Source organism: Equus quagga, chromosome 17 (assembly GCF_021613505.1).
Source record: "Equus quagga isolate Etosha38 chromosome 17, UCLA_HA_Equagga_1.0, whole genome shotgun sequence".
In the NCBI taxonomy this organism is placed as follows: domain Eukaryota; kingdom Metazoa; phylum Chordata; class Mammalia; order Perissodactyla; family Equidae; genus Equus; species Equus quagga.
The window spans coordinates 385,314-400,673 of record NC_060283.1 but is presented as its reverse complement, the minus strand read 5'-3'; the positions used below and the strand labels follow the sequence as shown (position 1 = coordinate 400,673).

The 15,360-nt window shown below is 56.6% G+C and overlaps 1 protein-coding gene across 2 annotated transcripts in view; it reads right to left on the bottom strand.

Moving 5' to 3' along the window:
- Positions 1-15,350, bottom strand: part of MOB2 (MOB kinase activator 2) — a 63,625-nt gene extending 48,275 nt beyond the window's left edge. Inside the window, exons 1-2 of one of the 2 annotated variants that reach the window (XM_046644055.1) lie at positions 15,239-15,333; positions 12,007-12,359 (exon numbers count right to left, since the gene is read on the bottom strand). Coding sequence is in view for 1 of the 2 variants with exons in the window: in XM_046644054.1 (XP_046500010.1) it covers positions 15,239-15,255 (17 nt within the window). In the remaining variant the exon portion in view is untranslated. Of the gene's footprint in view, positions 1-12,006; positions 12,360-15,238 lie in introns of both variants that reach the window. The other variant, XM_046644054.1, reaches the window with a different exon arrangement.
- Between the last annotated feature and the right edge of the window lie 10 nt (positions 15,351-15,360).

The window sequence follows — 15,360 nt, the reverse complement described above, 5'->3', positions numbered from 1 at the left end:
GTATGTCTTCTTTGGAAAAATGTCTATTCAGGTCTTTGCTCATTTTAGTTCCTCCTGTATTTTGGATATTAATCCTTTATCAAATATATGGGGTGCAAATATTTTGTCCCATTCCATAGATTGCCTTTTCATTTTGCTGATGGTTTCCCTAACTGTAGAGAAGCTTTTTTGTTTGAGGCAGTCTCACTTATTTTTGCTCTTGTTGCCTGTATTTTTGGTGTTATATCCAAAAAACTGCAAGACCGATGTCAAGGCACTTACTGCCTATATTTTCCTCTAGGAGTAATAGGATTTCAGGTCTTATATTCAAGTCTTTAATCCACTTTGAGTTGATTTTTGTGTATGGTGTAAGATAGTGGTCCAGTTTTCCCAACACCATTCACTGAAGAGACTGTCCTTTCCTTTCCCATGGTATACCGTTGGCTCCTTGGTCATGACGTGGCCCAGGGCGGGAATCCAGCTCAGGGCCCTGGCCCCTTGTGTGAGCGGGGCAGGAGCTCCACCAAGGCCCTCAAGGGCACCAGCTCCACCATCACGGCAGCAGTCTGCACCCTTGCACAGAGCCATCTCAGGAGAGTGAACATCTGTCGGTAGACCAAGGGCCCTGCCGCGTTCCTGGTGACAGTTCAGACCTCAGGGGACAGCAAACCACAAATGCTCCTCCTTAAAACCAAGAGTCCCTTGAGAAGGAGACAATAAATGGGAAAAACAGTACAGAGTGCAAAGCACCCCAAGAGGAAGCACAGCTTCCCCCAAACACTGTGGCTGCCTCTCCTACGGATCATTCCTGTGAAGAAAGCCAGAGTGAAGCACTGTGGCACTGATGACCACTCTCATAAAGAAACAGCTGCTCCACTTGGCCTTGGAGGAAGGACACTAAAGCCAACAAGGTCACAACAAGACGACATATTTACTTTTACATGAATTATAAATGCCAGAATTCTCACCAGAGCTCCGCTGAGCCCAGCACTTCTTCAGCCAAAAAGGTGGGAGGCCTTCTCAGCAGGAACAATAGAATGTACTTGAGAACAAAGATTTTCCTTATGAAGAGTTTCTAAGCCCCTACCGACAGCAATCATCTCCATAGAAGCCTCCAGGTCTCCACTCCAACAGTGCAGGAGCAGACGTCAGGTTGAGAAGCACTTTGCAAACAGCATCCCAAGAACCAAAGCACAAGTTGGAAACAAGTTCCCTCTGTAAGTGGCGCCATGGAGCTCATCCAGATGCCCTGCTTCCAGGAGGCAGGCAGCAAGCCAGGCAGGGAGGCAGCAAGGACAGCCTGCATGACTCCAAGCACGAACCACAGGACACACTCCCCATGCACTTGGCACCTCTCATACTCTCTGGGGCTAACGCACATCAGTCCCCCTAGAACCCGCAAACCTGACTGCAGTAACACCAGGCACCTTCTAGAAACCACGTCCCAGCCAGAACCACTCTGCAGGGCAGGGGTTGTGAGTGCCCTCCCACAATCTGTGCTGAGGCTCAGGGAGCAGTCAAGACTCCAAATTGCCTGACCTGCAGAATGCATGCTGACTGGGCGCCCAGGCCTCTTTGCCAGCGCCCCCTCTCAGGACCAGTGCCTGCTGGGCAGATGCCCCCCAGCCTTCACTGGGGCCAGCTGCGCATAGCAGGCTCAGGGGGCCCTGGCACCCACCTTCTTCCAGTCTAAGGGCCCGCTCCCTGCCCCTGACCACACCACGTACAGCAGCAGCTACCTGCGCGTCTGGGGAGAGAAGATGAAGCCCACTGCAAAAGGGAAGCATGCGTAACACAATTTATCATGGGGAGCAGGGCACAGGAAAGTCAGTCCAGCAGAACACGCTCCTCTCACAGAGGGAGAGAGAGCTGCCCCAGGAGACAGAGGCACTTGCCCTGCTCTCCTGTTGAAGCGGAGGTCCTCAACTGTGTGTGTGCGCGCGCACACACACACACACCCCCATGAGTGATCCTCAGGAAAACTCGGCAGCCTTGGGCCCTGTGCACCCTCTCAAGTCCCTCTAGCCCTTGGCCAGCACATTGTCTGTCCAGGACAAGGAAGGAAAGTCAGTGAGCGTGGCAACACCCCACAGTCCATCGCAGGAAGTAAGGGCACTTCCAGAGGACCACCGAGAGGATGCCAGGCTTTGGGAAGGGGTCACCTCTGCACCCCTCAGCAATGGGGAAGGAGTGATCACACGGCAGGACAGCCTATGGACGACCCACGGCCTTGGACAGCTTTTGGGCCTTTTTTGTTCATCTGTCACCTCCAACAGCGAGAGAGAACACAGGGGCAGCTAGACTGGGAAGAGGGTGGTGAGGGTCAATGCTCCACGGGGACGCCAGGGGGGCAGAGGACAGAGAGTGTGAGCCGCTGGGCAGCAGTTAACCACAGTTCCCTGATTCGGGACTGCTCAGGGCCCTGAGCTCCCATGAGGACCCTCATCTGGCTGCCTAAATTCATCCGGGCATCTCAGAAGACAAGTAAGTGTTCCTTGACACTTTGAGAAACTGCTCCAGGCTCTTCACGTGGCCCCGTGTCCACTGCCATCTCAACAGTCTCCACAGCCCCAGTGACCAGACACAGACCCAACAGGGCACCAGGCACGTGGGGGCTCCCAAACAGTTCACAATGCCAAGGGGAGCTAAATTTCTCACAAGAGAACGAACTCAATGGCACTCACAGTTCCAACAATTCGTGTGTGTATGTGCACACGTGTGTATGTGGAGGTTAGGTGGTGATGGTGAAGACTGTGAAGAAAATAAGGAACAAAGAGAGGATCAGCCCTCACATAGCACCCAGGAAGGAAAAGCATCAAGCTCTGGGCGGTTCTTCTGGCCCTCCCCACACTGCGCCTGAGCCGCCCAATAGGTCCCGGAGCTCTCTCGGCCTGGACACAGGCACACGTCCACGCACATGGGCACACCCCACTGCACTTGCTGCCCACTGCTACCACTCTGGTCTCCTGGAATACAGATGGCCCTTGACTCCTCTGGGTTGCCTGGTCCAGCCATACCTGCTCTCTGCTTCGCTGTGGAATGAGTGCCCACAGGAAACACAGTAAGCCCAGGAGGGAGGCCGTGGAGATAGCCACCTCCTTGGGTTCTAGCGTCTCCCACAGTTTCTGTCTTTGTTCTTACCTGTCTATTTAAGAATAAGTTCTGAAACCTTAGTATTTGGATTAATACCCTCAAAATATACAGACTCGAGCCAGTCATAAGAAAGCTGAATCACTCAGTAGAAAAGACCAGGCAGATGATTCACCACTGTCAACAAGGCAGAGATGTTCTCATAAAAGAGTAACACAGAGGCCGGCTGGGGGGCAGAGCGGTTAGGTTTGTGCGCTGTGCTTCAGCAGCCCACGGATCGCCAGTTCAGATCCTGGCTTCAGGACCAGCACTGCTGTGAAGCCATGGTGAGGTGGTGTCCCACATAGAAGAACCGGGAACATGACGGGCCACACTCAGCTAGGCACATGCCACACATGTTTGAGAATCAAGAACCGAGCATGCTTACACCCAACATGGAGCTCTGCCTCCAGCCCCACAGCAGAGCCAGAGCCAGAGTGGCAGGGAAGGTGCTCTCCCCACCATGGCAGGCTTGCTCTTGTTTTCGCCCCCAAGGCGGATGGGCACTAGGCTGCATGCCCTCGGGGAGACCTGGCACTCGCATCACATTTGCTGAGGAGTAAATCAGGCCCCTGGCCATCCCTGCAGGAAGAGGCCCCCCCGCCCCCAGCTGTCCCAGGACCTCAGGCTGACAGTTAAGGAGCAGACAGCCCCCCAGTAGAGAGCAGCCTTGGAATAAATACAGCTGCCCCTGGAGGCGTGTTTGTTTTACAAGCTCCAAGTTAATGAGTAGCTGGAACTGGTGAAAATCCCCACCTTCCTCAGCCTTCTGGAGGGGTCATCCTCTGCGCTCCTCTCCACTACCTCCAGCTCCCGAGGAACCCAGGGGACAAGCCGGAGGGGCCACAGTCACATCCAGAAGCCAGAGCCCACTTGGTGAGCTGGACCGCACAGATGGGCCCCAAGTGTGGATCAGAGGGGGACCCGCAAGAGGACTGAGCTGGCCACTGGCTCCAAGTCCTGTGGACGAGCCATGAGGGAGCTAAGCCTCCACCACAGAGTGTCCCTGGTTCTCGCCAAACCACCTGCTTGGTAACAACCAAAGCATCAGGCTGAGGCACCGGCCAACCCACTGCAGCCACAGGCCAGCGTCCCCACGGCCTCCGCAAAGGCCTGCCTGGGGAGAAGGTGGCAGCCCTTTCTGGAACCACCACTGTGAAATTGCTGCCTTTTCACCAATCGCCTACAGTACGCTGGGTCCTTCCACGCTGCCCTCATGGTTGGTGGGGGGTGGGGCTGGAGAACGAGCAAGGAGGGGCCCCAAAACCACTCAGCCTTCAGGCCCCATGCTTATGGCACTGACAGCAAAGTGGCCAGTAGAAGTGGTCAGCCAGGATCAAAGACAAGCCCAACATCAGATGGTAACACCCCTCGCTGCTCCCTTGAGAAGCTGCCAAAATGAGTAAGCCCAGGGTGAAGAGCACATGTGTGCATCCCGAAGCCAGGCTCGGGTGGACTGCTCGGCCAGCAGGAGGGCCAAGCTGTGGAGACCGTGCCCTCAGGCACCCCTTACTTGGGATCAGACACCTCCATGCAGGCTCATGGCCTCATTCTAAAGCCAAGTGTCCCCTTTAAGAGGCCGCCCACAGGCAGGCAAGGGCACTAGGCATGGCCTCTGCTCAGAGACCTTTCCACCTCACCCTGGCACTGCTCATCACATGCCGGATTCCCGCAGCAAGCCAGGACAGGGAGGGGAAGAACAGACAGAGGGGAACAGAAAGGCAGCAGGGAGAAACAAGCAGCATGCAGGGGCAAACCCTGAGGGAAGGGAGGCGAAGCCAGGCAGGACCTTGGCCCTGGGGTGACCAAGGAGGGCCTCCTGGGGGAGGGGGACTTGGGAGCAGGAGCCTGGCATGGGACAGCCACCTCGGAGTCCCCCAAGGAGAAGCATGATGAGAACCGAGAGAGAAGGTGCATCTGTGTGCAGAGGGCCTGGACCTCCGGGCTGCCACATCGCAGGGAGGTAACAGCCAATCACCGTTTCAAGCAGGAGAAGGCACATCAGAGCCCTGCTGTGGGAAAAATACTCCACCAAAAAGGTTAGAGGAAGGAGGGCCAGGAAAAGAGGGCTGCCCTAACTCATGAGAGGGAGAGATGAACAAGGCGGGCGCCCAGAGGGAGGAGGACATTCCTTTAAAACACTACGAGAAAATGACGATGCTAACAAAAAGCCACTCTCAGGTAGAGGCCAGGCCAGCACCGGCCCGGCCTCCACACAGCTGCTCTGGGACTCCCCTGCGGGTACCAGGAACAGACTCTCAAGAAAGAAGGCAACAGACCACAGAGAGTAGGGCCACAGCACTCCACATCTTCGATTACAAAGGCAGTCATGCCTTCGATACCTGGTGCTATGGGTGGACAGATGTGGGAGACGACACGAGGGGTGGCCTGGCAGCTCCCACGGCACAAAGGTGCACGCAGGAGAGCAAATGGGGTGTGCCAGTACCACCCTGGGGTCAGTCTCAGCTTTGGAGGGGCTTCTGGCAGGGGAGGGCAACCGTGCCCCATGATGTCCTACCAGCTTAGGCCCCACGAGACCAGGAACGGGCAGGTCACAGATGGAAGACACTGTGTACATGGGAATGGGATCAGGCAGCCTCCAGCGAGTGCCAAGCCCCTGACCTCTTGCCCTCTGCCCAGCAGTCACCCTGAAAAGCCAGACCAGCCATAGAACCCCCAGGCTGTGGTCCAAGCACCAAACACCCTCCAACCACGTTGTGGAGAAGCACCAACGCCACAGGGCCGAGAGCAGCCACTCCTACGTGGTGACGAGTCGTCAGACCGGGCTCTCATGAGGGATCAGGTCACAATGGCTAACCCCTCTCGACAGCAGCACTCCAAGAGCCCGGCAGAGGTGACAGTGACAAAGTGAGGTGACAGGCAGGACGACAGCCTGGATGAGCTCAGGGCTGCAGCACAGCTGAGGTTCTCAGTGAGAGGGAAGGGGGCCAGGGCTGTGCAGAGCACCTTGTACTCCAGGCCTTGCCTGACCACCTGCCCCTCCTGCTATTGCAGGCACTCTGCATGCACGCAGCCGCTCAGCCAACACATGACGTGGGGCATGGGGGAGAAGGCAGGAGAAGGACGACTTCCCCCAGGCATTTTCAAGAGGGAATTATAGGCAGAGAAAGGAGTTCTTGACCAGCCTGAGGGGATGGAGGGCCCTCTCCACAACAGCCTCCCGCCTGTAGACATCTCACAAAATCCCACAAGAACTCAGTGCACTTCTCAGACAAGGATGCTGAGGCTCAGGGAAGTGAAGCAGGTTGCCTCATGAAGCTGTAGAGTCAGGATGCAACCCCAAACCATCTGGCCCATATGCCCCACCCTCTTAAACACCTTCTGTGCAGAACAGTAGGTTTACCTGTGCTCTTGACCTTGACTACCTGACCTGCCACTCAGACAAAAGGCCCCGAGTTGTCATGGACACTTGGACTCTCGGTAACAATTGACCCAGTGTTCCCACACATGTCTGTCTATCTGCAAATGGGGCTACCAGCAACCCTCCCTTTCCCCACACATGAGACCCTCCAGAGAGAGGCAGAGTCTGTCCCCTATCACCCCAGTCCCACCCCCGAATCTGGGCGGCTCTGTGACCTGTCTGACCAACAGTGGCAGAAATGACACTCTCGTCTTCCGGCAACTTCCACTGTGGCCTGCCTGGTGTGAAGGTTCTCCTGCTAGGGAGGCCACAGGGAGAGCCCCAGAGCCAACGGTCCCCCCAGTGTAGTCCAGGAGCTCGATTTTAATTTCTAAAATGGTAAATATTGATGGGTACGCCATATACAAACTCATTAATTTTTAAGAATGTAAGAGTCTTGAGACCAAAAACCTTGAGAACCCTGCTCTAGACTGTGAAGAGTCATGTGGAGAGAGACCACATGGGGAAAACGAGGGGCCAATTCAGCCATCCGCGTGAGGCCCCACCCATCAACCTGGTCCTCCAATGGAGCCACTGAGATCTGTGGATGATTTCACAGCCACAGACGCCTCCCCAAGCCCAGGTCAGGAACTGCTAAGACAGCCCGCGAAGAGAGCTGTGTCTATCTGACCCAGTGGGGCCAAGCCCGCAAGGCCCCAGGACAATGCGGAACACACACCTGCAAACTGGCCCAGCCAACCGCGCTACTGCCAGGACTGACAGGGCGACCATTCGGGCGATGGCGAGGCCCCATCAGGCCACCACTGGGGCTTGCACTCAAAAGGGCGCATCTCGGGGAGGTTGGGCAAGCTGCGCAGACCATTCAAGCATACCACACGCAGCAGAAGCCACAGAGTCCCCTCCCAGCAGGGCTGTGCATATACAAGTGTCCAGAGACAGAGCTAGGAGTTATACACATAAAACTATTAGTTCACAGTAGTATTTCCAATTTAACCTCAGGGTTTTATTTTACATAGTATCTCTTTAACATCGAAACCTTGGCTGTTGCTGACACTGACATACTTGTTTGTTTTAATGTACAATACTCATAAATTAGTTCTCAAGTCATGAGACCAATACTACTTTCACCACAGCCCTCCCGAGGAGTCAACCTGTCCTTAGAGTCTCCCTATGCCTGCACACGCATGTGCGCTTGCACACACAGCACGCAGTCACAGCTGTTTGAGGTGCTGGTCGGAACAGTGCTTTTCTCTCTGTGGTTATCAGTACACTTGTGAGGTTCGTTTGTTCCTGCTCTCTTTTAGGTTTTGCTCCCTCTCTTTCTCTACTCAGTTGACACAAGAGCCAACTTAAACGAGCTCCCACAACCCACGCACCCAAAATAATCAAGACCATAACAGATTGTAAAATATTGGAAGAATAAAAAATTCACAAGTCATTGGTGATATGGGGGGCAGAGGACACACTTCCTTCTAGGATGCAACTAGTCAACCCCCCTTACATCCACGTGGCAAGTTCTCTCACTTCTCTAGGTTTTAGCTCAATGGCATCTTCTCAAAGAGCCTTCCAGAGACCCCTACTAAAATGGCTCTCCCGCTCCCACCTGCATCGCTTCCACCGGCATCGCTTCCACCTGCCACACCCCTACTCCTTACTTCCCGTCCACCTTTAGCACGGCAGCTGCCCCAGGCAAAGGGCCCCCATCTTTGTTCACAGCTGCCTCCTGAGTGCTCAGAATAGTGTCTGCAGACAGTATGCAGCACACATCAGAGGTCAGAGAGCCTCTGGCTCACACTCTACACTTCACAGCACCATTTATGACAAAGTGCCTTATTGCACGTGACACCAGAAGAACACGTGACAGCATGGGAATTCAAGGCATGCTGGGAGGGAGACCCCAGAGCAGCTCCCCCACAGCAGTGGACCCAGGCCCAGGGCTGACACAGACAAGCTGCACCCAAGTTCATCTTACACCCCAGAGGTCACTCCCAGGCACGCCCATCTGGCTCCCACAGGGCCACCCGGCATTTTCCACACTCTGGGGCCCAGTCCCAGCAGAGCAGGGGCTCAGTGGGTACGGGCGATGAAGGCCAAACACCGAAACAAAGAGGCTCCAGAGGTGCTGCTCCTCAGGGAGCACAGGCTGCTGGCCCAGGGCCAGCCTGGCACGACAGTGGGAGGGGATTCTATCGACCCTGAGAGGAAGATGGTGCGCCTCTCTGCTTTCCAACTTCAGCCTGCCTTTTCGGGGCAGAAACTGCATACCTCTGTGGGAGCTCCCTGCCTTCATCCACACGAAAACACTCAACCAACACTGACCACAAATCGCCACCACTACCCAAGACAGCAGCAACGGTCCAAACAAGCAAATGAAAAGGTGTAACAGGCAGTAACTACATCCTATGTTATTCCTGGGATGTACACACGACTGCAGGCAAGGACAGAACAAACACTCCACCCCAGACAACTGTGCCTATCGGCTCCCTCGTGCGAGCAAAGGAAACCTTCCTCAAAGAGAAGGAAACCAGGAGGTGACAACATGCACGTGGCCACAGCCCAAAGCCACACGGTTCCAGTGAAAACAGTAGCACGGATCACACGTGGCCTAGACTTGCCGGCCACCAACTCCTCCTTTTCTCTCTAAGCTTCCACATTTTATCCTCCAGTTTCAACTGTTCCTGCTTCCACGTTCCCAGGCACTGTCCTAGGGAGCAGCACTGAACTCCAATGGGTGTGCTCCATCCAGGAGAAATCCTGTGTAGAAAGAAAAACAAACACTGCGAAGACAAAGAATGGGAGGCACTCCTGCCAAGTCAGGCAGGAACAGCACACGCCACCTCCTCTTCCGGACAGGGCTGACGTGGGCAGGAGGAACGGCACACAGAAGTCCCCATCGGGCACCGAGGCCACCTCCCAGACTAGCTCCCAGGGCTGATGCACGACCCAACAAAAGTCCAGAGGGTGCCTGGTCCAGCATATCCACACCTGGGCTCAGCCTCCCTCACGTGCCACACAAGCACATTCACGACAAAACCAGGGACATGGGGTTTGGCCTGCCTAAGTTTCCAGGACCACTGCAAGAACATAGGAAATGCTGGAGCAACAGGACATCGACATGGAGTCCCCACCAAGGTGGCCTCCTATATCCACCTTCCCAAACCACGGCAGAGGCCATGGGAAAGACCATGGCTCCCTCCCAGAGGAGGTTCTGGAGCTGACAACGGCCTTGTTGTACCAAGGGAACCCCTCCCAAGCCAAGACTAGCTTGTGCCAACAAGACCTGGCAGCAAGCCCCCCAGCATCCTGGGGAAGAGGCCTCGGTGGGCAAGCATCAGGCAGCGACGCTCAGTGGTGAGAACACCAGCACTGAGGCCCGCAGCAGAGGGCGAGCACTCCAGGGTGCAGCTCGTCTCAGAGCACCTGCAGCAGGAAAGGCAGCCCTGCCTACCGCCAGCCCCCTGCCCACTCCCTAGCAGAGCTGTTATGTGGCACCGCGAGGGAGTCCCCGTCCTGCCAGTCTCCGGTCAGCAGCACAGCTTCGAGGACACTTTGCCAAGGGTTCCCAGGAGACACTGAGTGCGGGAGGACAAGTGAGAAACGATGTGTTGCTAGGAGTGGCCCAGCAGAGGTGTTCGTTCCACAAAGGGCTCCATATGAGGGCTCCGTGAGGTGGCTGGGAATGCAACACCAGCCAGGTCAAACATGGCAGCACACCAGGCCCAAACGATTGCCACGGGAGGGTCCTCCTGTGTTCTTGCAACCACAGGTGCCAGGGGTCCCTGGTGGAGGACAGTTTTTCCACTCAGGCCTCTGTGCCTTTGCACATGCCATTCCTTCTTCCTGGACCACAATCTTTCCTCCTTTACACTTGGAGAATTCCTACACACCCTCCTATACGACCCAACTGAGCCGCCCCCTGCTCCAAGACACCCTTCCGGCCTGGCCTCCCCGACCCAGCTCTACCTCGGTGACTCCTCCATGCTCCCACCGCCGTGTCCACCGCCCTCCTTCACCAGCGTGAGTGAGCAGAAGCTGTGTCTTCTCCATCTTGGAAGCTCTGATCCCCAGCTCAGGGCCTGGCCCATGACCGACGGCAAACGCAGTCAGGACCTGTAGGCGTCCTCGGCTAAAGAAGTGGTCCAGCTCGCTGTCAGAATAGGCTGGGTCACGGCAGCACCACTCACAGTTGGCAGAAAGCAGGAACTACGCAGACATCAACAGAGAAGCAGACCACACACATCTCCACACAAGGGAGGATCACTTGGCGATGAAAAGGACGGAGGGCTGACACACGCAACACCAGGATGAACTTTTACAACACCAAGCTAACTAGTCACAACAGACCCCATGTCGTGATCCCATTTCTACGAAGGGCCCAGAATAGGCAAATCTAGAGACAAGGTAAACCAGCGGTTGCCGGGGCGGGGGTGGGAACAGGGAGTGACTGCTGATGGACACAACGTTTCTTTTGCGGGTGATGGCAACGTTCTCAAATTAAACTGTAGTGATGATCACACAACTCTGCAATTTACTAAAACTACTTAACTGTACACTTAAAACAAGTAAACTTTATGGTATGTAAATTATACCTCAGTAAGGCTGTTTAAAAAAACTCTAGAGACTCAAGCAAGTTCAGTCTGGGTCCCCCACAACCAGATTCGATTGTCGGCCACCAGCAACATCCTCCCGCGAGCACAAAGAGGAAGAAAAACAATCATCACACCCATTCAGACCCCTGCAGACACATGTCCACAGGATTTTATCTCCTTCGCCTGAGCACAAGACTCCTGCAGGCAGAGCCAGACAGGCCAGAAGGCGCTGCAGCCGCTGAGCAGACACCTGTCAGCCGACCACGAGCACCAATGGCCACGCACTCCGCAGTAAGTCGCCAACACTGGACGTTTATTGCCCTGCGCCAGAGCCAGAAAGCTCTAAACTACCCCTCACCGACCTCATTTGCTGCGTGGGGAACAGGAGGACGCCGACATCCAGGGAGCACGCAGCCCCAGAAAGGGGGCCTGCTGGTGTGCGTCTGCCCCCATCCCGGCTGCGGGCCCAGGCTGGAGGGTGGGCATGTCCCTGCAAATTCCACCTGGGCGGGCCCCACCCAGGCCCAGCAGGAGGGCCAGTTTGCTCCCACCAGGCAGAAGTGCATTCCCAGATTCTCCAAAGCTCCTGGATTGTGCCTTCCCGCGGGGAAAATTTAAGCTGCACTTTTATCGTTCTCTCACAAACACCTAACACTGCCAGTTACGGACAGGACAAAAGTCCTCCCTAAACAACCGAGCCCTGTGCAGTGTGGCTCCTCACGGTCCCAGACCACGTGGAATCTGATGTCGCTCACGCAGCCGCTCTTCTGGGCTCACTTCCTTCACAGTGGCAAGGGTGGGACCCTGTCATCCACTGGCCACAATGGAAAGCGCCAAGGACAACAGGGGTGGACTACACAAGAAGTGGGGGCCCTTTTCACATTAGAAATGACTCTTTGCAAAAAGAAAGAAAAAATTACTACACACCTACTTTAACGGCAGCTCAAGGCCAAGCAGAGGAAGTGCACAGTAAGACAGATGGGTGCCAGTGACACCTCTCAAAAGTCTCCTCCAAGTAAGTCCCAGCAAACCCCAGCAGCAAGTCGGGACACGCTGCGTTCCTTCTGGCTTCCCCAAGCAGGCTTCCTGCCGGACCTCCCTTTCCTCAGACGCGGCTGGGGGAGCTGAAGGTAAGGCTGCCGCTTGCTCAGCAAGGCCTTTCAGAGACAGGGAAGACGGGGCTCTGTCCGCACACGGTACACCATTCTTCTCGTTGTGGCAGGCTCCAAAGGAAGGAGGGAGCACTCTTTGCTCCTACAGCTGAGTCCACGCCCTGTCACCTGAGGTGAATTAATGCAAGGAAACTCTTTCTTTAAAAAAGAACAAAAAACACTTAAAACATTAGAAGAGAACCGTATTCCAAACTACCTGGTTGACACTGAACTGTATGAACTAACAAAAATATCAAGAAATAGTAAAAATAACACATTTCCTCAATTCTTCCAGCCTGAAACGGTTAAAAGATTACCGGCCAACTAAAACCCCAGCACTGAGCACGCAAAAGATGTCCGCAGGAGCGAGCTCCTTCACACCCCGATGGCTGGCTCTCCACATCAGGGGCCGGGACGCATCCCAGGTCTCTGCTGCTCGCTCACTCGGCAGTCGTAAGTCTAGGCCTCAGCGTCTTGAAATCTTACAGCAGATGCTCAGTAAACATGTGAGGGACAGAGAGCACCTGGGCCCTCCCGACGCTGGCATCCTAAGACACCACCTTGAAAACAATCTCTTGAAGAAAACCAGTACTTGACTACTGAAATTATATCACTTTTTTTTTTAACAGGGGAGGTGGTTCACAGCTAAAGAATTGTTAAGGAATTCATGATTGACAACGTCTAATACGCAATCAACTAAATCTAAAAACACAGGTACAAAGATAGCCAAACTCCATCCCAATCCCTCTTCTGAGATCTCAGTGCCCTTTAGCAATTGCCTACTTGACAGCCAGGCAGCAGCGAATGCCCCTTCCTGCTAGGGCCCAGGGAAGCAGCAGCTCCGAGCCTTGTCCCTTGCAGAGCTGTCCTCCTGCAGCACCTGGACCAGCTTCCCCAGCAGGGGCCCACGAGACAGTGCTTCACTGACCTTACCCAGATGACTGCCTGGTTACCAAAGTCCTGACAAGGGCCTTGAGAACCAGCCCCCTTAACCCTAACTATGGTTAATTTCTGGGTATTCCAATGATGACAGGGAAGTCCAGAAAACACAGACCTCCATCAGTTTAAAAGTCAGACTGCTGGTCAGTTTCCAGGCAGTGCCTGCTTCTCATGGGCCCCCATGTAATAATCACACACAGACACAACACAATCAGCTGCTTCCTCAGCAGCTCAGCCGACAGGCTGGTCCTCCTGACACAAAGCCTGCGAACTCAACTCACCCAGTCAACAGTCTACTGCTCTGAAACAGACTCACTGGGGGCTAGGTTGCCTCCAACGTGGTCCCTCCCCATAAAGGCAGAAAGCAAGTGTCTACAACTCGACACAAAGCAAACACAGCTGTTGGCCCTAAACTCCCGGCCCGTGGGTTACAAAGGCCTCCCACAAACATCTCTCCAGGCCAAGAGTAGCCAGCATTCCCAGCGCCACCTCTACCCCCCAGCTTATCCTCCTGCATCTCTCCGCGCTGCAGGCACTCCAATTCCCCTTCCACAGACGGCTCTGAAAGAGCAGACCACCTGAAGTCACACAGCCAACAAGCAGCAAGGCTGGGAGGGCAGTGCCGTCTCTCCAAGGAGCCAGACCAGCCATCCCGCTCCGTGGCTGATCCCCTGCATGACCCACAGACGCCCTGACCCCCGCACTCTGGCTCCGGGCCTTCCCCAGCCACACCTGGCACCTCTCTTGGGCTCTTGGTTCATCCCTCGCGCTGCTGTCTCCCTGGTCCTCCCCTTCACCAGACTCCACCCAACCTGCAGTCAAGGACGGCTCTAACTCACCTCCTTGGGTACCCGGACAGCACCCTCCACTCTGCCCTACACCCAAGACAGCCGGACAGACAGTGAAAGAAGCCACCGCTCAGACCTCTCACCTCCCTCCAGGACTGCAGCGTCTACATAAGCCCTCCTGCCAGCCAGAAGCCAAGAGCACCCGCTCCCCTCTCCCACCCGAGCCCTGGAAGAGCCACCCTGACCCGGGAGGGGTACTGCTAAGATCTGGGCCAGGCACGAATGTAGAAGGACCACGCTACCCCGTGAAAAGGTCCTGCCCTTCTTGTTTCTCAAAAAGAAAAACGTTAAAGAAAAGATCACTTTAGCTTGAAAAACTTTTTGAAGACAGCGTGACTTTCTGCTCGTTCCTCTAACTTCCAGCAAACTAAACACAAAAGCAAACGGGAGAGCAAGCCCAGCCCGCTGCCCCCGTTCCGAGCTTCCTTCCGACTCCACCCTCCGGCCTGCCGGCCCGCGGCAGCGCGGTCGCGGCGACGTCTGGCCTCGCCCACGGCCGCCGCCCCACCCCGCCAACCTGCCCGCTCGCCTCCTCGCCCCAGCCCGGCGGGCGCTTTAGCAAAGTCGACTTGCTTGGCTTCTCCTCCCTCGTTTGGGGGGAGCTGTCCGGCGCCGGCGTTAAAGTTATTTCCTCCAGGAGCAAGCTCCCGGCAGCGGCCGGCGCGAGCCGCACCCCGTCAGACCGCCCAGCCACCCGACACCCAGCCGCGAGGTGCGGCCGCCGGAACCGGGGCGCGGAGCTCAGCGCGAGCGCCGGTCCTGCCCAGGCGGGCGCCGCCCCGCGCCCGGCGCCCGGTGCCCCGTGCCCATGCGACTCCCGCGCCCTCGCCCCTTTCCGAGCCGCTCCCGCCCGGCTCCCCGGCCCCGGCCCCGCGCCGAGGAGCTCCGACCGGCGCCCCGCTCCCCGCCCCGGCCCGGGTCCCCACTCCCATGCGGCTCCCACGCCCTCGCCCCGCTCCAGGCTGCTCCTGCCCGGTCCCTCGGCCCCGGCCCCGCTCCGAGGAGCTCCGTCCCCGCGCTCCAACCGGCGCCCCGCTCCCCGACCCCGGCCCCGCTCCGAAGAGCTCCGACCGGCGCCCCGCTCCCGTCCCCGTCCCTGTGAAGACGCCCCTCGCCGGCCCAGCCCGCTCCGCCCGGCCCCGTGCCCTTGACCGGTGCTGCCCGCGGCGCGCCCCGGGGACACCCCGCGTCTGCGGCCCGCCCGCCGGCCGCCCGACTCACCCCATGAGCCAGTCCATGGCTGCGCGGGGCCCGCCGCGCCCGCCGCCCGACACGCTCGGCCCTCAGCCCGCGGCAGCGGCGCCGGAAGTAAACACTCGCTCGCGCACTCCCACACGCGCGCC